This window comes from Onychomys torridus, chromosome 5 (genome assembly GCF_903995425.1).
Source record: "Onychomys torridus chromosome 5, mOncTor1.1, whole genome shotgun sequence".
Classification (NCBI taxonomy): Eukaryota; Metazoa; Chordata; class Mammalia; order Rodentia; family Cricetidae; genus Onychomys; species Onychomys torridus.
The window spans coordinates 105948645-105971271 of record NC_050447.1 but is presented as its reverse complement, the minus strand read 5'-3'; the positions used below and the strand labels follow the sequence as shown (position 1 = coordinate 105971271).

Below are 22627 nucleotides of genomic sequence, written 5' to 3'. Positions count from 1 at the left end.
AAATTATTAGAACTGAAGAATGGGACTACAAAATACACACAGCAGTCTCTCATCAAGAAAAGACGCCAAAGACTCCTGTGCTCTTCTGACCCACAGCTTCCAGCAAAAGCATCAGGAATGCAGGTCAAAGCTTACAAAGTTTGCTGAACAGGGAACAAAGAGAGGAAGGGTAAGTGGTCCTCAAACAGAAAGAGATGGGCTGTGCAAACTGGGGTTGGTCTTTGAGAAAGGCGGCAGAAATTTACCAGTCTTGAAACCTTCTGTGAAGAAGATAGGCAAGTTAGAATTTGCACCTGGCTTCAAGTGCTCTCTTGGCATTTGAGAAATGGGCACATTTCCACATTCTAAATGGAATCACTTTGTTCTTCCAGGACTTCATGGTGCTCAGCCTGGTACAGTGGCATATTTATGACGGCATGAAAAATGATCCTAGAAAATGAGCAAGTGCCTACAATTTCAAGTTTCAACATTTACTTATAAGAACCTTGTTTTCTTTCAAGATTTATTACAATGAGTCGAGGTCTTAAAGCATAGGCAATCTGTGACTGTTCATCATGACTAAGAAAATGACCTTTCCTGGGAGTTTACTAAGGTCAAAAGAGAGCTTACAACCCTCTTTCCCTACATCAGGATACTCTTGCTTTTTTTCCAGATTAACTACCCAGGCAAGTGGCACTGCAGTATGGCTGGTATAAAATGCACACAGCACACACACAGGCCTACACCTGGTCAGACTCAGCAGAGACAAACTGATGAGACTTCTAACTTGCCCTCAACAAGGACCCAGAACTTATATTACATAGTTTCAACCACTTATCTTTTTTTTTCTTTTCTTTTTATGAAGCCTGGACTTTCACTTCCTTGATGAGTAGAGAAAACATGTAAAGAAAGCTCCCTCGCTCTGTTAAGAATGAATGTGACACTACATAACCACAGTGTGCTACTATCAGCAAACTTCTTTAGAGAGGGAAGACTTTACATGATTGAACACTGCAACATAAAACAGTGTAAAAATGACATGAGGCCACTCAAAATGATTAAGTCTCTATTCCCAAACTTGAATCTTGCTTCTAGTTTTGTTTATTTCCCCATTTGTTGTAACTAATTTAATGGTCTACGACAGAGTTATCTCAGATATTTGGCTAAAGCTATATGTCATAAAGTGCATGCTCAATTTACTATCCACATACTTTTTTTAGCTTTAAGAGTAAGAGTGAAGGCGGTTTAAGAATGATGTGAATACACAAGACAGCAGCTATTCAAAAGTTACCCAACACTAGTCTCCTTATCTCACAGTGGGAAAGTATAACAAAGTGTCAGCAGTGCCCAGACGAGTTTTTGCTGTGTGAAGCCATGTACCTTCCACAGTGGCGTGTTCTGTTTGGTGCTCTGCTCTCCGAGCCAGATTTGGCAATGCTGGAAGCTCTAGAGCTGCTGCTTAGCAGCTGAGGGACACAGAATTCACCAGAGACTGTTACTAAGACAGGAAAGGAGCCCATTTGCATTTCCCTTATCTGTCAAGGGAATCTAGAAGGCCAAGTCTGGGCAGAATTCTTTAAATCTTTCTCACTTTTTTTTTCTTTCTATTTTCATACCTACACTCAAAATTGAAAACCCACTGAGAGTTGTAGTATCTTTGGCTGGTATGGGATTTTTTTCCCTCATTTTACTTTGCTTTTTATTCTGATTATCAACATCTGCAAAACTATCACTTGACAGTCTTTAATAAATCTGTTTTGTTCTTTTTTTGTGTGCTTTTGTTGGTTTCTTTTGTTTTGTTTTGATATCTCAAACTTATTATGTAGACCACAGTGGTCTCAAACTTGCAGCAATCACCCTGCTTCTACCTTATGAATGCTGGGCATGTCTGCACAACCACATCCAAGTAAGAGTTACTCTTGTTTACTCAATAAAATTTATAGTGAAATTCCCAATGTCATGACTTTGGTCTAGGCATCCAGGCACATCTAAAGGCAGAAAGCAGAAGTCATGGTCCTCCAGAGATATGTTCTAGTATGAGAAGAAAATGAACAATACAAAGATAAGAATTCATAGTAAATTTGGCAATAATGTGCAGTAAATAAGGCAAGAACGAGTAGGGAATATGGGGTCACACTTTGAAGCGAAGTGAAAATTCACTACTATAAAAATTAAACATAATAACAGAAATGTGTAAAGCGCAGAAATAAGAGTTGTAGTAGAGTCTGAGTCACTATAAGCACTCATAGCTATAGGCTGGGCCCTGGGCCACATTTTCATAATCACTCTACCACTTCAGGATACTATTATATCTATTTTATAACTGCAAAAACCAAAGTTTAAAGTAATGAAAAAACTTGCCTCTGGTCATCATTAATAGGTAGTAGAACTGGAATTAACATGAGGGAAAAAAAAATAAAAAGGAAACAGCAGAATCACTGCCACTTTACACACTCCGGTACACATCCTTTCTACTAACATTTCTACTAATGCACACTTCCTACAATGAGCTAGACATAGATAACTGGTGGCCTAGGTTTTCTGTGGAATCGGATATAAGCAGGAAGAGAAAGAATATTCCAGGTGCAGAACATATATGCACCAAGAGAAGAAAGCTCTGAAGCAGAGCCTCACAGCCTCACTTGAGTAAAACAATGCCAACAATATCAGCCATAAGGACAGCCCAGGGAGCTCAAGAGACTAAGGGAGCCTTCTTCACATGATGAGTGAAGAGTCAGAGCAGAGAGGTATAAGTTCTGAATTTTCTTATCTTCCTGACAATAAAGATAAAAACATTTAGGAAAGTTTACTTCATGTGACAGATTTGCATGATGTATGACAGAGATATGGGAGCTTAGTAATTTCTACCAGTTACAATATGGTGGTTAAGACAGTGTTTTTCAAGAAGCGTTTTGTAACAAAAGGGGAAAAAAGAAGTAAATGGAGCTGGATAGCTAACAGCCTGAAGTTACAGAACCCGTGAGTTGCTGGGGGAGGCAGAGCAAAAGCAGTGTGTAAAAAGCTATGCAAGCTCCTACACAGAATGGACAGCTTGCTGAGTGGTCACGTTAGAGAGAGAGAGAGAGAAAAAAAAAGAGAGAACCAAGGCTTGCTCTAGGGTCAAGAGGGTCTAAGAGGTCCCAAAAGAAGAAAGGCTTTGTTTTTATAGACTTGTACCTTCATTCCAGAGGGAAGCTTTGTCTTTAAAATAAGAGAGAAAGAAAACTCACTCTAAGTATGAAAGAATCCAAGACTGTTTAGTACTTGTGAAGAATAGAAACCCCCTGGGTGCCCAGAAAAAGTGTGGTATCACTTCTCCCAGAATTTTTCACACAGAACTGGAAAGAAAGAATGAAAGACAGAATAGGACACTGCCTCCTATGGAAAAAGAGGGACTGGACAGGTGCAGTGCGTAATAGCTACTTACCGAGCTTGGGGAGATCCCTTTTTGTCTCCTGAGTCTAAAAGGATGAGAAATCCACAATATAGTCAGCTACTTCAGCTCTCCAGTAACTAGAAACACTTATTTTGGCAGAAAATGAATTGATTTTCCAGATATTTGAAGGTCATATATTGAGATCTTTTGATGTTTATATTTCTAAAATTCTCACTACTATTTAAAGCAGCAGAAATAGCATAACATCATGATTCTTAGTATGTCAAGGCTATGACTATAAACATCAATAACTAACATTGACATGGCAGAAAGAGCTTTCTCCCATATTGAGTGCATGCCAAGCTCTGTCCTGAACCATGACACAGTACATACAGACCTAGTGGCTCCCTATGTACTCCAGCCTGGCAAGGGGAAGTGTGCCCTGAAGCTGAGATCTGTCCTCAGAGCCACAGCATGCTTGGCTCAGGCCTCAGCATATCCCCACAGCTTTGCAAGCAAGGAAAACCATTAAATGTACAGAAAACTTACTGAATAAGTAAAGATAAAGAAAGTTCTTTGTGATAAACAGAATACTAAAAGAAAGACAAAGAACAATTACATTTTAGAGGGGGGAAAATTCTATGAGAAAATAATCTGTGGAAGTACTATACTTTTCAGTGAAGAATTTTAACCACAAATGTCCAAAATCCACACTCTTGTGGTCATTCAAATATAAGTAGAACTGTTTAGGATGATTTGGGAAGACCAAATAAGGAAGCAAGTTAGGGAACAGAAATCCCAAATATGCCAGTATTTAAGATGAGTTCTTCCAAATATATGCAAAACCTGCTGGGTAGTAGTGGTGCACGCATTTAATCCCAGCACTTGGGAGGGAGAAACAGGCGGATCTCTGTGAGTTCGAGGCCAGCCTCATCTACAGAATGAGATCCAGGACAGACACCAAAACTACACAGAGAAACCCTGTCTTGAAAAAACAAAAACAAAACAAAAAATATGCAAGCAAAACAAATCAGCAAAATTAAAGAATTTGAAAATCTAATGTGTACAGTTATTTCTTTCTTTCTTGGTTTTAAGACAAGACAGCAGTTCAAATGTTGTATGCATTAAATATGGTTTCTTATTTTCTCTTCAGTCTTATGCCAAGAGTGATAGAAAATATGCAAGAATCAATGCCTGCATATGGAGCAGTGAGATAGCTCGGCAAGTAAGTTTCATCCCACCAAACCTGAGGACCTCAGTTCATCTGTGAGACTCATAGTGGAGGCAACCAACTGCCAAAGATAATTCTCTGGCTTCTACATGTGGACACTGTGATCTCAATGTGTGGACAGTCGCACATGTGTGCCCAAACATGCACACACAATAAAGAAAGAAAGGTTTGATGGTGGAGTTGGGCATGGTGTCCAGTGCTAAGTGAAGATAATATAGCTAGGTCACTTTGGTTCAAACACATGTAACTTTTACAGGTTACAGCAGAGATGCAAGGCTTGGAATCACTACATACTTACGGCTCTATATTAATGAGAAAAGGAAGATTAGGTCCTAGCAACAGATCTGCCCTGCAGAGTGTTTTTTACACAAGACAGAGGAAAAAGTCCCATGTGGTCACATGCCTATTTGTTGCCCTGCTTCCTACAACAGAAATCCTCTGTGCATTTTCCTGTGGCCATACATGTGGTTGATATATAGTGCACTCCAATAAACTTATCTTTCAGAGAAAAGACCAGCCACTATATTAAACATAGGTTTAGCCAGCGGTAGCACACACCTTTAATCCTAGCATTCTGGAGGCAGAGATCTGTGTGGATCTCTGTGAGTTCAAAGCCACACTGGAAACAGCCAGGCATGGTGACACACACCTTTAATCCCAGGAAGTGATGGCAGGAAGCAGATATATTAGGCATGAGGACCAGGAACTAGAGCTTTTTTAAGCTTTTAGTTTTTGAGCAACAGTTCATCTGAGATCCATTCATATGAGGACTCAGAGGCTTCCAGTTTGAGGAAACAGGATTGGCTGAGAAGTTGGCAAAGTGAGGTTAGCTGTGCCATGTTCTGTCTCTCTGATCTTTCAGCATTCTCCCCAATATTTGGCTCCTGTTTTTTTTTTTTTTTTTTTTATTACTAAGAAACTCTAACAATTAGTGCTACACGAATATGACACAGTCCATACTCTACTTAAGGGAAAAATAACTGAATATCAATGCATTCAAAATAAGTTAGAAAATGGAGCTGAAGGCAGGGGCTCAGGAGGGACCCAGGGCTGTCTACCAAACAGTTGTTGCCCCTCTGACTTCACACCTTGACACCTGCTTGTTCTATAAACCATGACAAATGCCATATTCCCGACCTATGAATCAATTCGTATCAGAGCTTAATTATGTATAAATATCCTTGCATAGAAAACAAACAAAAGCCTTTCATTCAGGCACAGCATAAGACATAGAGCATTAATAGAAGGAGGGGCCAACTTATTAACTTGCTGCTATGAAGTTCATCACACTAATGGCAGGGGTTCTGTTGGTTGGTTGGTTTCTGCTTTTTGTTTTTGAGGCAGGGTTCCATATACAACAAGCTGATCTTAAACTAGTTACATAGCAAGGAAAGTCCTTGAACTCTGATTCTCCTACCTCTATCTATCTCCAAGTGAGTGCTAGGATTACAGTCTTGTGCTACCATACTGGGTTTGGATTGTGGCAGTTTATACAAGCTACTCCTAAACATACCCAAGGCCTCAATCTTTCCTCAGCATAGCATCCAGAAATGTCTGTCAAGTCTTTGTCTAAAAGCTGCTGGCACTTTATATTAACATTGGGATAAATACGAAATCTTCACACTAGATGTTCAGATCGTTCCTTCTCTGTCCATTCAATTGTTAAGTAACAGGGACTCCTGTGAAAAGCTCAGCAGGTCCATAGTACTAGGGGATGAAGGTTACACAGACAGGTAGTCAACTAGCTTATTATTTAGAAAGCTGAAGAAAGGAATGTCATGGTACACACACACACACACACGGAGGGAGGGAGGGAGGGAGGGAGGGAAGAGAGAGAGAGAGAGAGAGAGAGAGAGAGAGAGAGAGAGAGAGAGAGAACGAGAACACAAAACCTGCACTGGAGATAGACCCAGGGCCTGGTATATGCTAAGCAAGTGTTCTACCCTCAATCACATATCCAACCCACCAATGTATGTTCTTGATCTTAAGAAATACATCCTTCCATTTTCTTTTTCCACCTTTTATTGAAAATAGATTCCACCTCTCACATATCATGATTATGGATGCCCCTGCCTCTATTCCTCCCAGTTCCTTGTCACATCCCCTTCCATCCAGATCCACTCCCTTTCTGTCTCTCATTAGAAAGCAAAAAGGTTTCTAAGGGATGATAATAATAAAATATAATACAAAACAAAAACTATCACAACAGAGTTGGGCAAGAAAAAAAAAGAGAAGGAAAAGAGCCCAAGAGAAGGCACAAGGATCAGAAATCCAATTGTTTGCATACTCAGGAATCCCATAAAAATACTATATTGGAAGCCATCATAAACAAAGGACCTGCTGCACACATATGCAGGTCCTGTGCATACTGTCCCAGTCTCTGTGAATCCATAGGACCTTTAATTGTGTTGATTTAGAGGGCCTTGTTTTCTTGGTGTCTTCCATCCCCTCTGGCTCTTATATTCTTTCTTTCTCCTCTTCTGTGAGGTTCCCTGAGCCCTGAGGGTTCCCTCCATTTTCTTATACAATACAAACTGTATCTCAAGAATATGGCAAGACAGCATTCTGGCTACTAAGCTGGGGGTGCTGCTTTCTAAACCAAGGGAGACAAAACAATGGCAGAACTTGCTCCCTTTCACTCCCTACTCATCTTGGGTATACCCATCTAGGACCCACAGGTGCTTCCCAGGAAACAGTCTTTGCCCAAGCTGGCCCCAATTCCCATGTTCTGGGGTGTATCAGCAGTAATGGGTAAAGACATAATCTGGAGCTATCTTGAACACAGAACCTTCGCATGCTTCAGATACCTTCAATGTAAAAGAGGGATATTTCTTACCCTACAATGCTACCATGAATGTTTCTCACAGTTAAGTACTTAAGAACCAACCACTAAGATGATGATCTTTGTCTGCTGAGTCTCTCTGCCCTTGGCATTCCACTGAGATATCTGTAAGCCACATTTTTGGTGAAGACAATCCCCCATGGATTTAACCTTTTGCTCAGAAGATGTCTGTATATCTTCTCTCTTGAGCCTTGCTGATTGTATGTTTTGTTTCTAATAATTGTTTTTGATTCTTTAAGAGATCTGTTCTTTTTTTTTTCCTCTTCATTTTTGTCTGTTTTAAACATTTGTTTCCAGTCAGCTGTGGTGATACATTCCTTAATGGTAGCACCTGGAAGGCAGAAGCTAGCAGATCTCTGTCAGTTTGAGGCCAGCCTGGTCTACAGAGCAAGTTTAAACTCTAAAGTCATTTTTAGAAGTTTTATTTCTTCTATATCACCTCTTAATTACAGAGCTTACTGATTATTGTTCTTAACGTTGATGCTCACTTTTTAAAACTGTGTGCTGAGAATGTTACTCTGTGGGAGATCACTTGCCTTGCAAGAACAAGGCCCTGGATTAGAGATAGTCATCACCAAAAGGAAAAGAAAAAGAATTATGAGTCTATATCCAGCAGAATTCCTTTCTTCACCCAACTCCACCTATATTATCAATGGTTCTGTAGATTTTAAGTGTATACCTAGCATCTAGGAGTCTGGCCACACCCACTTTGTACTGTGTGCATCCAGCTTAAGACTAGGCATTTGGAACAGACTCTCACCTGAAGCTTTGTCTAAGGATACTTGTCTCTGTGGGTTTTTTGTTTGTTAGTTAGTTAGTTTGTTTTTGTTTTTTGTTATTGTTGTTTTTGTTGGTGGTAGTGATGGTGGTGGTGGTGGTGGTGGTGGTGTGTGTGTATGTTTGTGTGTATATGTATGTGTGAATGTATGCTTTGTGGTAGTCATGGTAGTATGTGTGCATTTAAAACACTTAGATTTATATTATAGCAAACAGTATATGTCTATATTCCTGGCTGTTCTAGAGGCTTAGGCAGAAGGATCATTTGAACCCAGGAGATGCAGGACTGCCTGGGAAGTATCACTGGACTCCTATCCAACCAATAAATAAATAAATAAAAACATTCATTGCTGTTCTTCCTTTGTGCATTAGAAGGTCTGCTTCAGCCATTGATGGCAGCATCAAGCCTTGCACTTTGAGCCTTGTTTCTTGATACCCACCTTGGCTAATTACTGTCCAGATTCTAACATGTTTGTAGCTTTATGTTCTCTTAGCTTCTGCTGTTTGGGGTCAGGCCTACACAGCCATTTCTTTTTAACTTTCTCCATTTAAATTTCATCACTGTTGTGCTTAACAATGGCAGTGTTGGGGGGTTATGGGTATAAAGCATGGCCAAATATTTCTCATGTTGACTTCAGTTACTTAAACTGAGGTGATTGAACTTTATCTGGAAGCTCTGAAGGACAAAGACATTTTTAGAAAAGTGGGATTCAGTGAGATTTTAGAATTTAGAATAATGTTTTTAGTGTCGGGGGTGATGCATTATAGAAAGGCCAGGCATATGTCAGGTAATGTTCTGCTTCTAGGGAAGAGGGCAGTGAACTACTGAAGGTGTGAAATAAATGAATGGATGGATACAGGATATTAGTCTCAGGATCAGAAGTGGAAGACTGGGCAATGTGGTGGTGACGACTGAAGGCCCTCTCTGGACCCTCAGGATAGGGATTTTGCTCTTATCACTTCAGTTCCTGCTTATTTTATACATCAAAGGTTAATTGACTTTGTCTTTCCCAAATGAATACTAGCTAGAAACTTACCTGCTATTTTTAAGGGTATAGAAAATCAGGAATGGAGATGACATTAATAATTAGGAAAAGAGAAACTGAGGCTTAATAAGAATGATTTCTTTGCCAAGCAGGTCTCAAATTCAAGATTGGGAAAATGAGGACCAGAACCCTAGTTTAGTGACCACAGATAAATAACTTTGTTTCACATTCATTAGGCACATACACAAGCATCTTTTCCCTTACCCAAAGGAGTTATTGCCATAGCCAATTAGTGGGTTTGCCCATAAGAAATTCCAGTTTCAATGCTTTGTAGGATGTTTTGTTGTCTTGTTTTCCACTTTTTGTAAAACTTTAATTTAGTGATTATTTTCCCGTCTTTTGCAATTAATTTTTTCTTTCATCCCCTGTTTGCCTACTGTGATGTAAGTATAAAGTCATTCTCTTCTACCCTCAGGAGTCTGCTTGACTCATATCAGTTTACAGATACCAAGGATATAGACATTGGTCAACCTTTTAGTGTTATAATCACAAGTAATATGTAAAAGAAAGTAAGACTTGTTTTATTCAAAATAACCTGTTCTCCCTTAAAATCTAAAGTTTGGGTTACTGTCAGTTTCATTGTAGGGAGAACACAACACAAGACAAATTCAAATACAACATGTGGCTCAGTTTGATAGTGCATACACAGACCTGTAATCCCAGCAGATGAAAAGTAGAGCACAGCCAGAGGCAGAGACATCTAGGAGAGTCCAAAGTGAACATGATCCTGAGCAGGGCCATGTGAGATGGTGGATGTGGGGGAGGGTATATGGGAGGGCAGTAGACCAAGAGGCCAGGAAGGTAAAGGGTAGACCAGAAGGCCAGGAAAACAAATTGCTGGATTATATAGGGAAGGACAGTTGGGAGAAGAACAGCCCAGAACCTGGGACTGGAGTTTAGTGTAAGAGGCAGGATATGCCAGCCAGAAGGACCCTGTAATAAATAGGGACTGAAGGATGCTGGGGGAACCTGGCAATCATGTCTGCTTTGATATGCTAAATAGGCACCTAGTTAGCCATTTGTCCTGGGTTTGAGATCTCACACCAGGATGTGAGTCTAATCATTACTTTTCCTACTCTATTTTAAATATAAATGTATTAAAAAAATAGAAATGATCTATTTTGAACTGTCATCATGTTTTATGATTTTTGTCTCACCTCTTGTGGTCTTGAGTATTCTATTTCTTTTTGTTGTTGTTGTTGTTTTTGGTTTTTTGAGATGGGGTTTCTCTGTGTAGTTTTGGTGTCTGTTTTGGATTTGATCTCGTTCTGTAGACCAGGCTGGCCTCAAATTCATTGAGATTTGCCTGGCTCTGCCGAGTGGTGGGATTAAAGGCATGTACCACCTCCGCCTGGCAGGGTATTCTATTTCTAATGCAGCTTTATATATTTTTGAAAAATCAAGGGACATTTAGAAATTTACACTGTAAACTCTTTTTTCCCAGAAAATTTGCAACACTTGAAATGAAGACAATTCCTAAGCTACCCATTGATAGGATCTACTTTTTCTGTTTCACCTTTCCAGCATGCAGAATTTTATTTGCATTTTACTTCTGTCTGTGGGTCTTTATTTGGTTGGGATTAGGAGTGCATCTTTGGAGCAAGCATCTTGCCTGCTATTGGCAGTTAGATAAAAAGGAGTGGGGGATTTTCTCTTAGGTTACACGGACAGTAATTGCTTTCTTGGATATGGTATTTGTCAGACCTCTGATAATTTGGGTTAATTATATCCAGTTTCCCCATCTCTCCTTGTCCATGTGCTCCTTAGCTTTTAAAGATTATTGAAATATTAGCAATGTACTTTAATTCCTACAAAGCTTCTTGACTTTCTGCCACAGTGTTATCTTTATTTATCAGTGCTCTTCATTTGGAAATAAAGAGGTTGAAACACAGCAGATACATTCTTGTCATCATTGCTGAGATGAACTTTTCTTTCTTTTAAACAGTCCTATAATTAAATATGGAATAGCCACTGCTCCCTCACTAGAACAAGAATGGAGTACTGAACTGCATTCTAACTGATGGTAGCGTTGAGAGCTTGTTAGTGTAACTTGTGCCAATGGATATGGATGCAGGTACATTCCAAAGATTGCTTTCTTTAAACACCTTCTAAAATAATGAAATTCTGTTGTTCCTACTCAAAAGGAGGCAGTCATTTTTAAAAAATTCCTTTGCTGTAGACTTTAGCAGTATGGTGAGACACAGTCTTATTCTTACAATATTTGTTATGGTACCAAGTGAAACATAAATAAAGTCATAGGAAAATGACTTTATTAACATTAAACATGTTAATAGTACATTTAAAAAAAAAAAAAAAGGTAATAATGCAATAATGTCCATGATACATTAGAGAGCAAGATCCAGCAGTGGACCTAATCTTCACTGGAGCTTCAAACCAAGGAGTACCTCGACTGGTACTCAGGACACTTCTAGCAACTGTCCCATCACCTTCAATGGCTCTTAGGAAACACTCAAGCTATTGAGAAGCATTTGCAATGGAAGGAAACTCTAAACTTTCATATAGAACTTAGTGAAAATTAAGATATATACTTTGATTGATTGGTTGATTGATTCGTTGTTGCTGTTGTTCAAACTGTATGCCTTCCTGAATTTATCCACAGACCTTGAAGATCCTTGGTTAGATTCAATATGATTCATTTTGTTAGGTAACTTGGCATTGTGAGATATTTGATTGCACTGTGAAACCCTGAGACTGTCTTAATAAAAATCAACCTTGGATCAGGGGGCAGAACCAGAAAATAGTTGACAGAAATTAGCCACAGAGAATACAGAGGAGCCAGGAATATGAATAGAGAGATGCACAGGAAAGAGTAGGGCGGGAGTTGGGAGTGTTGTGGTTCTTTTGGTTTGGGGTGGCTGGAGAGATGCTCTCCTACTGGACACCCAGCCAAAAAGGAAGGTCAGCTGGTTGCTTCTTGGTCTCTTTGAGCTAACAAGTTTTCACCACAATAACTGACTCCCAAGTCTTTATTGATAAATAGAACAATAGAGATTTAATTAAAAACAATTTGACTTATTATTTCTGCAGATCTATGAAATAATATCTGTGAGTTTTGCTGTACAGAAACTAGATAATTTCTTCAAGTATTGTTTTCTAATACAGAAATCATGATAGATTTTCTACTTCATGAGTCACTATAAAAGACATCACAGAAGGGCTATCTAATTTTAATCATTGACATTGCAAATTTATGTCTTTTTTTCTCCTTTCTTCTTCTCCCATTTTTTCCATGTAGTTATGGCTGGCATCAAATCTTATCCCTCCTGCCTTAGCCTCCAAGTATTGAGATTACAGGTATATACCACTACACCTGTCTCACAAAATAGTGTTTTTATTTTAGTATTTATTTTATAATAATTTTAAATAAAACAAAGCCTGGTTAATTTATATTTTACTTGCAAAAGCAATTCAGGACAGGTTTTAGGGAATAGACTGAATATTGTTGGAGAATATAAAAGTAGCAGGGATTCATGACTCAAGCTAGCACTAAAGTAGAGAAGAAAAACACCAACATTTTAGAAATGAAGATTACCAAACATCACCTCTTGGGGCCACTGATCTTCCTTATGTTAGTAATAGTAAGGGACCACAATGAAATTGGCTTCCTGAGAAGAAGGTGAACCCCTCATAGGATGTTCAGACTTTACAATGTAATAAAAGTATGGCACCCTATGTTCTTTGACTCTTATTGGTACCTTTCAGTATGCTTTTATTAGCAAAAATGTAAATTTATGAAATCATTTTTTATTGAACAGATATTTTGGTGTCTTGTTTACTAAGCATTCCAAAATGTTGGGAATGGGACAGGTAGAGGGATGGTGCCTCATTGCCTTTAGAACATTGTACATTATAGGGTTTTTAACCTTGTCCAGTATAATTCCTATAAAAACCTTTAATTGATGTACATCTAAATTTATGTTTGAGTTTATGAAGCTGAATAAAGATTTCACTTCTGTTTTCTGGCTGGAAATTTTAACATATGAATATGTTTCTGACCTGTAATTATTAATGTTTTTAACAAAACTGTAACTGCAACAGGTAAGAAAAATATACAATATTGTGTGTGGATGCAGCCCTTGAACCTGGCTGGGAGAATTTCAATGTAGGCTCAGAGCACAGCACACAGTGGATAAACCATGTTTAACTGGTACTGTCTTCTGCTCAGCCATAGCCATGACTGTCTCCCCAGAGCTCTTAGTAAGCTGTAGACGCATAGACTGAATGCACCAGAATAGTACCTACTCACATATATGTAAACACAGGATCTCCAGGCCTGAAACATAGCCACTACTGAAACATACATGGCCAATGTGTTTTTTCCTCGTGCTGCTCATTCTTAATCCCCAACCCCAACCCCACACATCACTGCTGCTGCTAGAACAACTTGCACCTCATATTCACTTCCTCATGGCTATTTCCTCCATGAGCTTCTCTTTGATTTTCTTTTTAAGTCTCAGAGTGCCATGACCACACTTTGTAACCTCACCAGTGAGTCCCTGCAGTATCCTTTTGTATCTTTTTCCTGCCTCTTACTCATCTACACCCACAAAAGAACAAGCAGAATAGCAGGAGGTGGGGTTCTGTTTTCCTACTCTGTTCCCTATAACCAGACCTCATTCTCCTCAGAGTCAGACCTACACCTGCTTGACTCTACCAGCCCCAGCAAAAGATTTCTACATGGTCCCAGCTATTAAGTAATGGCTAGCTATCCCTACTGACTCCTGTTTCCTAGGAACAACTAATTCAAGATGGAAAGCAATATTTTATTGTTGCTCTCTTTGATTCATAACTTTCTCTGGCAGAGGAGCTGTAAACAGTGCACACTGTGACTACTTGTGTGGTCTGAGACGTTTTCTGCACAAGGCATCTTGAGCTTCTCTTGGAACTTTTGTTAAAGGAATCATTTTTTCTTGTCTCTTGGCTTTGTTTTACTACATTTAGTTCTTTCACAGACAAATCACTTTCTCTGAGATGACATGGGATCAGGAAATTTCAAGTAGTTCATTGAGGTGGGTGTGCCCACATGTGTGCATGTGTGTCACCCTCAGACATTCTCCACCTCTCACTGCTCACTAATTCTGCTGGTCTAGCTAGTCAGGAAGCTAGAAGAATCCTCTTTCTCTACCACTGCAATGCTGGTGTCACAGGCACAGGACTACTGCAATCAGACTTTTTATGTGGGTACTGGAGCTAGAGCTTGGGTTTGTATGCTTGCACAGGAAATATTTTACCCACTGAACCATCTCCCGATTGAGACATTTAAAGTGGAAGTTGCTCCATATGTGGTTTGTTCTGTTATTAGTTGTGTAATGATGTCATTTAGGGTCAAGTACTAAATTTCATGCTTAAAAGCTTCTTACTCATTTTAGTAAGATTTCATAGCAGCCTCCATATAGCAGGTGCTCATCTGTGTAGTGGAAACAACCAGAAAAGGAAACAGCAGCAGAGCTGTCCTTAGGAGGTCTGCAGGCCAGGCTGCCCAAGGAAGCCAGGGTCCAATGGATTGACTGCTCCAAGTCACAGTGCTCTGGAACTGGTAGGGTGAACTCAGCTATTCCAGGTGACCAGATTAGAAAGGGATCTAGGAAGACAAGAAGGGAGGACTGATCAGAGGTCAGATATCACACTGACCTGACCTGAGGTAGATACCTCTAGGTAGGCCAGAGAGAGACAAACTAGAGAGCTATGGGGTTGAAGGAGCTGAAGAGGCAAACAACAAATGTGTCTGTCTACAAAGTCTACCATATTGCCATCTTCTGTTTGAGGGGCCTGGAAGATTAATCCTTATTCATCATTTTTTTTTACATAGTTCTTTCTTGTTTCAGTGGAAATTTCTTTCCTATTGAACTCGCTCAATTTTCTTTTCTCCTAGTTTTTGTGTCTTAATTTTTATACTTGTGAATTTGATATTTACATATGTCATTAATTTACATAGTCTTCAAGTACTATGCAGATATGAGATATTGCAGAATAAAAGTCTGTCATCATGGAGCTTACATGAACACAGCTAGGTAATAAATGAGCAGACAGATAAAAGATTGCAAAGAAGAAGAAATAATAATGTAGATAAATATAGAGGGGATTGGTGCTGGCTTCCTTTAGAGCAGTGGTTCTCAACCCTTTGTGTGGGGGGTCACATATCATATATACTGCATATCATATGTTTACATTATAATTCATAACAGTAGCAAAATTAGTTATGGAGTAGCAACAGAAATAATTTTATGATTGGGGGTCATCATAACATGAAGAACCATATTAAAGGGTAAGAAGGTTGAGGACCACTACATTAGAGGGTTTAAGAGAGCTGAAGGTTAGTGACAGCAAGGGATGCAGTGGAGAGAGTGCCTCCATCCACTGTAGTGATGGCAGAGGAAAGACTTTAAGTAGATCAGGCTAGTCTCAATGTGAGAAGAGCAAGATAACCAGAGAGGCCAACTGAGTCATGCCTGGATGAGCAGGGAGGGAATCATCTGAAGTGGTTGAGACCACTGTGTCAGTTTCCATGAAGGGATCATTGGGGAGCTAGGGTGAAGTGATGAGGAGGCTTCTTTGATCTCTGTGAATTATGAAGGGAAAGAATAGTTGGGTGAGTCCTAAGCATTGTTTTAGATAGATGCCATTTATATGGAGAGAGGGACAGACAGAGGGACAAGAGCTTTGGTAAGAACATCTTGATTTCAGTTTAACTGAGGTGGTATTCGGCAGACAGTAAGCAAAGCTTAGGACTTTGGAGTCGAGTGCATAGTGATGGTGAGATGGTTATTGACATGGTCACATGTCTAGGGTGTGGGTAGAAGGAGAAAAGCCTCCTCTCCCAAACATGCACACTAATCCCTGGGCCTGGAGCAGAGATGTCCTGAACCTGGAAGAACAGCATCACAAACTGGAGGGTTGCCACCAATGGAGTGTGAAGAGATCTGGAAGAACATGAGGTCCAGAAGCAGGTGAAGAGCTGTTCTGAAGAGGGAGTTAGGGCAGTGTTTGGTAGACTTGGGCTTTTTCCCTACATTGTTTTCTATCATAGCAGTCTGATTTATGTGTTTTCTTTAGCATGTGAAATAAGACGCTGCTCACCGAGTCACCATGCCTCTGAAAATAAAGCTCTTTTTTTTATGACTCTAGTCAACATTTAGAATATGTATGTTTTACATTACAGTGATGAAAAATACAAGCATTCAGTAGAATTTGAACTTAAAATGTTGAGTTTAGGTCTTCACTGAGCTAGTAATATAGGTCCTATATCCTCTGTCTCAAGCACAGGGAGCCCTCAAATCTCCAGAGGAGACCACTTGCTGAGTTAGGATGTGCAGTAGGTATAGCAGACTATCTGCACTTTCAGTTGATGTGTGTTTCAAGGGTGAGTTGGTCATCAAATTATAAGTCCTGGAGCATCACTGTTGAGAATATAAGAAAGTATAACTATAGCTTTAATTCAGATGTCAGAAAGCTCATCCTATAATGGGCCAGATGATACTCTCATCTTTGTGGGAATTACATTCTATGGAACAAATTCATTCAGCCCAGTGATTGTAGCATGAAAACAACTGTGGAAAACAAGTAAAAGAGTGAATATGGCTGTGTCCTATAAAACTTTACTTCATAGTGGGCAGCTGGCCAGATTTGGCCCATGGGCTGTAACTCTCCAGACCTCTAGTGTTTTGAGAATCATACATTTAACCTTTGAAAGTTGAAGCTATAAAGTACATAGATGTAGCTAGAGTTTTCCTGCCTGGCTCACAGTCAGGACAAATCTCTCTTGCCTGCCAGTCCCACAGTCGCTCAGACCCAACCAAGAAAGCACACAGAAACTTACATTGTTTAGAAACTGTATGGCTGTGGCAGGCTTCTTGTTATCTGCTTCTTCTATCTTAAATTAACCCATTTCTATTAGTCTATACTTTGCCACATGGCTTGTGGCTTACCAGTGTCTTTACATGTTGCTTCTCATGGCGGCGGCTGGCGGTGTCTCCCCCCAGCCTTCTACTTCCCAGAATTCTCTTCTCTCTTGTCCTGCCTATACTTCCTGCCTGGCCACTGGCCAATCAGAACTTTATTTACACAGAGTGATATCCACAGCACTTCCCCTTTTCTTTTTTTTTTTAAGGAAGGTTTTAACTTTTACATAGTACAATTACATATAACAAAGCAATTATCAAGCAAGAATTACAGTTACAATATTAAAGAAGATATCCTATCTATCTTATATTTATGAGTCTAAGGTTTTATATCTAACGTACCTTTTATCATAACTGAGGAAATTATATCTAGTCTTCAACCACATCAAAGACCTCAGAAGGATATAATATTACCTGAGAACCGGGAGAAGGATGCAAGCATTTTTCGGGAGTCTTGCAAGAGTAGACAGAGACAGCTGGCAGCCTGGACAGTCACCTAATGTTCCTTTGTAAAGTTGGGGCATTTGTCTTCAGCCCACAGGGCTAGAGTCTCTCGGTCACTTCTCTCAGTGTCCTGTAGAATGTCTGGCAGTTTCCTCTGCAAAGCAGGAACCTGAAGGACCATTTTGTCAAGCAAAGTTCAGTGGTCACCTTTTTATGGGTCCTGCATGTCCAATTGATCAAGCAGTCCAGGCAAGAATAGTTTCTTGTCCAAATGGCTATTTTTGTCAAGGTGAAGATAAACTCCATATGAAGTGTCTTTAATGCCCATCCTCCTCTCTGAAGTAAATCAGTGCTGCCAGGAGCAGACATGTCTCATTGTCCAGAAAGTCTAAATTTTAAAAGTATTTTAAATGCCATATTCTGTAGGTCTTTGAAGTATTTGAAGATTACCTATCTGTCTGAAATATCTCTATGTACATCTAGAAGACTTAACTAACATGGCTACGAGTATGATTATCATAGATGACTAATTATCAATCTATTTTTAATTATCCATTACAATTTTAAATGAGCTATATAAACATAATACCTTAAACAAGAGTAGAAATATACACACAATATAACAAAATTAACTAAGTTTGTATCAATAGACTAAAATCTAAACCAATGTAAAACATTTTAAACAAGTTGTTGCTCTTTAGAAGTAAGTTCCCTAATCTACCCTTTCATCCTATTATATCTATATCATATCCCCTTTTCTTCTTTAGAAAGAGATCTCATTTATAATCAAACTGCTTTAAAGAAAAATATTGGTTTTTCTCTGTCCCACACCAGAGGGCTCTTTTGATTTGGGACACAAGAATCTCTTAACCTTTTCTTTTAGCAATATGTCTGGGTTTAGAGAAGGAGTGAGCCAATTCCATCTCCAAAGCCAGCTTGATAATTTTGGGAATGTGGGTGTAGTTTCTCTTACTACTTCCTGCTGGAGGGGGGCGCTGTATCTTATGGGGATACAAAGAAAATTTGTAGCTAGAGTTTTCCTGCCTGGCTCACAGTCAGGACAAATCTCTCTTGCCTGCCAGTCCCACAGTCGCTCAGACCCAACCAAGAAAGCACACAGAAACTTACATTGTTTAGAAACTGTATGGCTGTGGCAGGCTTCTTGTTATCTGCTTCTTCTATCTTAAATTAACCCATTTCTATTAGTCTATACTTTGCCACATGGCTTGTGGCTTACCAGTGTCTTTACATGTTGCTTCTCATGGCGGCAGCTGGCGGTGTCTCCCCCCAGCCTTCTACTTCCCAGAATTCTCTTCTCTCTTGTCCCGCCTATACTTCCTGCCTGGCCACTGGCCAATCAGAACTTTATTTACACAGAGCGATATCCACAGCACATAGATATTTAATTTTTTACTTTATGTGAAAAATACTTTTTAAACAATTGTCTTTTTTATATACTAATCTTATTATACAAAATTTTGACTACCAAATGTATACATTCTTTTTCATGGAGTTACATAAAAATTGTGGGAAAAAATGTTTCCAAATTGCTGTCAGGCAGCCATCCTCCCCCATCACCCCCTGCAGCATAGGCTACTGTCATCCTAACTGCAGTGGATACTTTTCCATGAGCATGTCCTCTGAATGGTGTCCCACTGCTTCTTCCACATAGAACAGTTTCTTTCCTTCCTGTACTCCAGAGTCTACAGGGACACTTGGTTCGCTGAGAATAGAACACATGTGTGCTGTTCTCTATATTACGTTTACCACACCACTCTCTGCTTGCTGTCCCCTTCCTGTTTCAGATGAAGTGCTTACCTGTTCTTCCATCTGAATCATGTGTTCATTCAAACTGTTTAGAATGATATCTGCCCCACACTGAGGACTTAAATAACACTGTTATTGTTTTAATAGAGCCGTTGACACTCCTGTCCTGAGGCCTTTTCAGTGTGTGTTCCCATCAACACAGAACCAGGGCTTTTCCAAAGAACAAAGCCCTCTGTGTACAGACTATTTTGCAGAAACATAATAGCCTTTTCAAAATATGGTATTTGGACATTTGGATCCACAAGTAATGAAGTTGGACCCTCAATTATACACAAAATTAGTTCAAAATAATTATAGAAATAAATGTAAGGGACTAATTCATAAACATAGAATAGAACATAAGAGTGTACATTCATTTTTAGCTTATGCAAATTATTCCTAAATTAACATAAAAGCATACATAACAAAGAACAGATAAATTAGACATTTTTGTTGATAGGCTACTTTAAAACTATGAGAAGGGAACTACCAGGATATGAAGAGTTTTGTATCTGTCAGGGGACTTGTGCCAGAATGTTGAAGAGACCATCACAGCCCAGTAAGAAAATGATAAGGAGCCCAGCTTTAAAAAATGGGCAAAGGATTCAACATATACACATGGTCATTAGGTGCATAAGAAGACCCTCAATGTCCTTAATCCCAGGAAATGCATATCAAGACCACAGTGAAAAAGCACTCTAGACCACGAGCATGGGTATAACCTAAGACCCCAAAAAGTGTTGGTTAGGATGTGGGGAGATCTGAACCATTATCTGTATTAGTGAGTGAGAGTGTGAAATGGTGCAGCAACTTTTGAAAAACATAAAACAAGGTGTGACCACATGCCCCAGCACCTGTACACCTAGGTAATTATCTAAGAGAGATGAAAACAGTAAGAGAAGGAAGCTAGTTGCAGAAGCCCACATATTATGTAATCTCATTGTTAAGAAATATTTACAGTAGGTAAATGGATAAAGGAAAAAGAAAAGTGATCAGTGACTGTCTAGGTCTGAGTGGGAGCTGGGAGCTGGGGAATGACTACTGATAGCTACAGAGTGTTTTGAGAGTGATAAAAGTGTTCTGAAGTAAGATGGTAATTATGATTGCATAATGCTGTGAATTATGAAAACTATTAAATTTTAAACTTTAAAATGGCAAGTTTTATAGTATCTCTATAAACTACTTTATAGTACATTTTATGTATCTCTGTAAAGTATTATTTAAATAGAATAAAATGGACTGAGAATGGTGGTGCATACTTTTAATCTCAGCACTTGGAAGCAGGGGCAGGTGGATTTCTGTGAATTTGGGACTAGCCTAGTCTACATATAGTGGTCCAGGTTAGCCAGGGCTATCAACAGATTTTGCTAGTCAGTAGACCTAGTTCCAAACATGAGTTTCAGGTGTACTCTGTCTCAGAAAGTAAGATGGGTAGCCATAGGGGAAGACGTATAACATCCTTTTTAGGCCTCTACCTGGTATCTACAACCATATATGTGTGTACACCACAGGCACATATACAATGGGTATAAAATGGCCTTACTTTTACTTCTTTGCTTTTTAAACATTGTGAATGAAATGCATAGTTTTTCTTTTTAATTTACTGGCGTACCCCCAAAGTTTTACATATAGCCCTAGGTAATATGGATATAGTAAGTTGGAGTCAATGAAGAGCAGTTGATCAGCTTCTTGACAGTGTCGTATTCCCATATATAGACCATGGCTTCTGTCCAAGGGGTACCTACTGGCCAGGAAATAATGAAAGCCAATGGTCTTACTTACCCTATTAAGAGTTTTTTCCACATGAAGACTAAGGTAATTCATACTACAATGATATGTCAGTGATAAGGTTTTTATTACATTATTTTAAAAGATTTAAAATAAGGTTCAATTACTTATCATGTGTAGAAGTTATGTAAGAAATAAACCTAGAAATTACATGTTCCTGGGTTGGGGTTTTTTGTTTGTTTGTTTGTTTTGTTTTGTTTTTGTTTTTGATCAGCTAGACAGACTTACAGTTATCTGAGAAAAGGAACCCAAATTGAAAAACTGCCTCCATAAGATTGCTTATAGATAAATCAGTAGTACTATTAACTTGATTAATGATTGATGTGGGCTAGCCTAGCTTACTCTGGGCAGTGCCAACTCTGGGCCTTTGATCCTGTGTTGTATAAGAAAGCAGAAAAGGTAAGACTTAAACATCAAGCCAGTAAGCAGCATTTCTCTGTGACTCTGCCTCAGCTCCCACTTCTAGGTTCCTACCTTGAGTTCCTGGCTTGACTGTCCTCCATGATGGGCTGTGATTGGGATGTGTGAGCCAGATAAACTCTCTCCTTACCAGGTTGCTTTTAGTTATGATCTTTACCACAAAGATAGAAACCTAACTGAGAACATACCTGTTTCCTTTTAAAAACTATTTTGAACAACTGGAATATGTTGAATTACATCTCAGTACCTTCATTGAAATCAGTTCATATACACATTAGCAATTTTCTACAACCACTGTCACTGTGCTGTTTAATAAATAAAATTATATACTTTATAGATACTATAGTTATTCTTGTGCTCTTATTTTTAAAAAAGAGTCCTTTTAAAAGTCAACTATGGTATAAAGTACATGTTCTCAGTCTTTGGTTCACAAACATAAACTAATGCACATTCAAACCATGAATTTTTCTAGATCCCTAAGAATTTGGTTTAAACTGAATTTTTAATGAATACTTTTTGAAGAAGAGAGAATTGCCCCATTATGCAAAGCACCTCAGGGATCCAGCTAGAATGCTGAGGAAACAATGTTAAATTGTCACAAGTGCTGAATGGATATCGACGTAGTCTTCAGCTGTTCGATACTGGAAGTAGATTATATCCACATTGGAAACTCTCTTAGGAAATAACACTTACTGTCTTCTAACCACCATGTGAAACTGTTATGCGTATCACCCTAGCCAGCATCCCTCACTGATGGCCTGTAGTGCAGTTCATCTCTGCCTTCTCTTTTCAGATTTCCTTTGACTTAGCAGAGTACACTGCAGATGTCGATGGAGTTGGCACCTTGCGACTTCTGGATGCAATCAAAACTTGTGGCCTTATAAATTCTGTGAAGTTCTACCAGGCCTCGACAAGTGAACTGTATGGAAAAGTGCAGGAAATACCCCAGAAGGAGACCACACCTTTCTATCCAAGGTCACCCTATGGTAAGGACACATG

The 22627-nt window shown here is 39.2% G+C and overlaps 1 protein-coding gene across 2 annotated transcripts in view; it reads left to right on the top strand.

Moving 5' to 3' along the window:
- Nucleotides 1-22627, top strand: part of Gmds (GDP-mannose 4,6-dehydratase) — a 575398-nt gene that overhangs the window by 224382 nt on the left and 328389 nt on the right. For both annotated transcript variants that reach the window (XM_036188740.1, XM_036188741.1), the window contains exon 5: nucleotides 22422-22614. In XM_036188740.1, the coding sequence (XP_036044633.1) occupies nucleotides 22422-22614 (193 nt within the window). The remainder of the gene's footprint in view (nucleotides 1-22421; nucleotides 22615-22627) is intronic.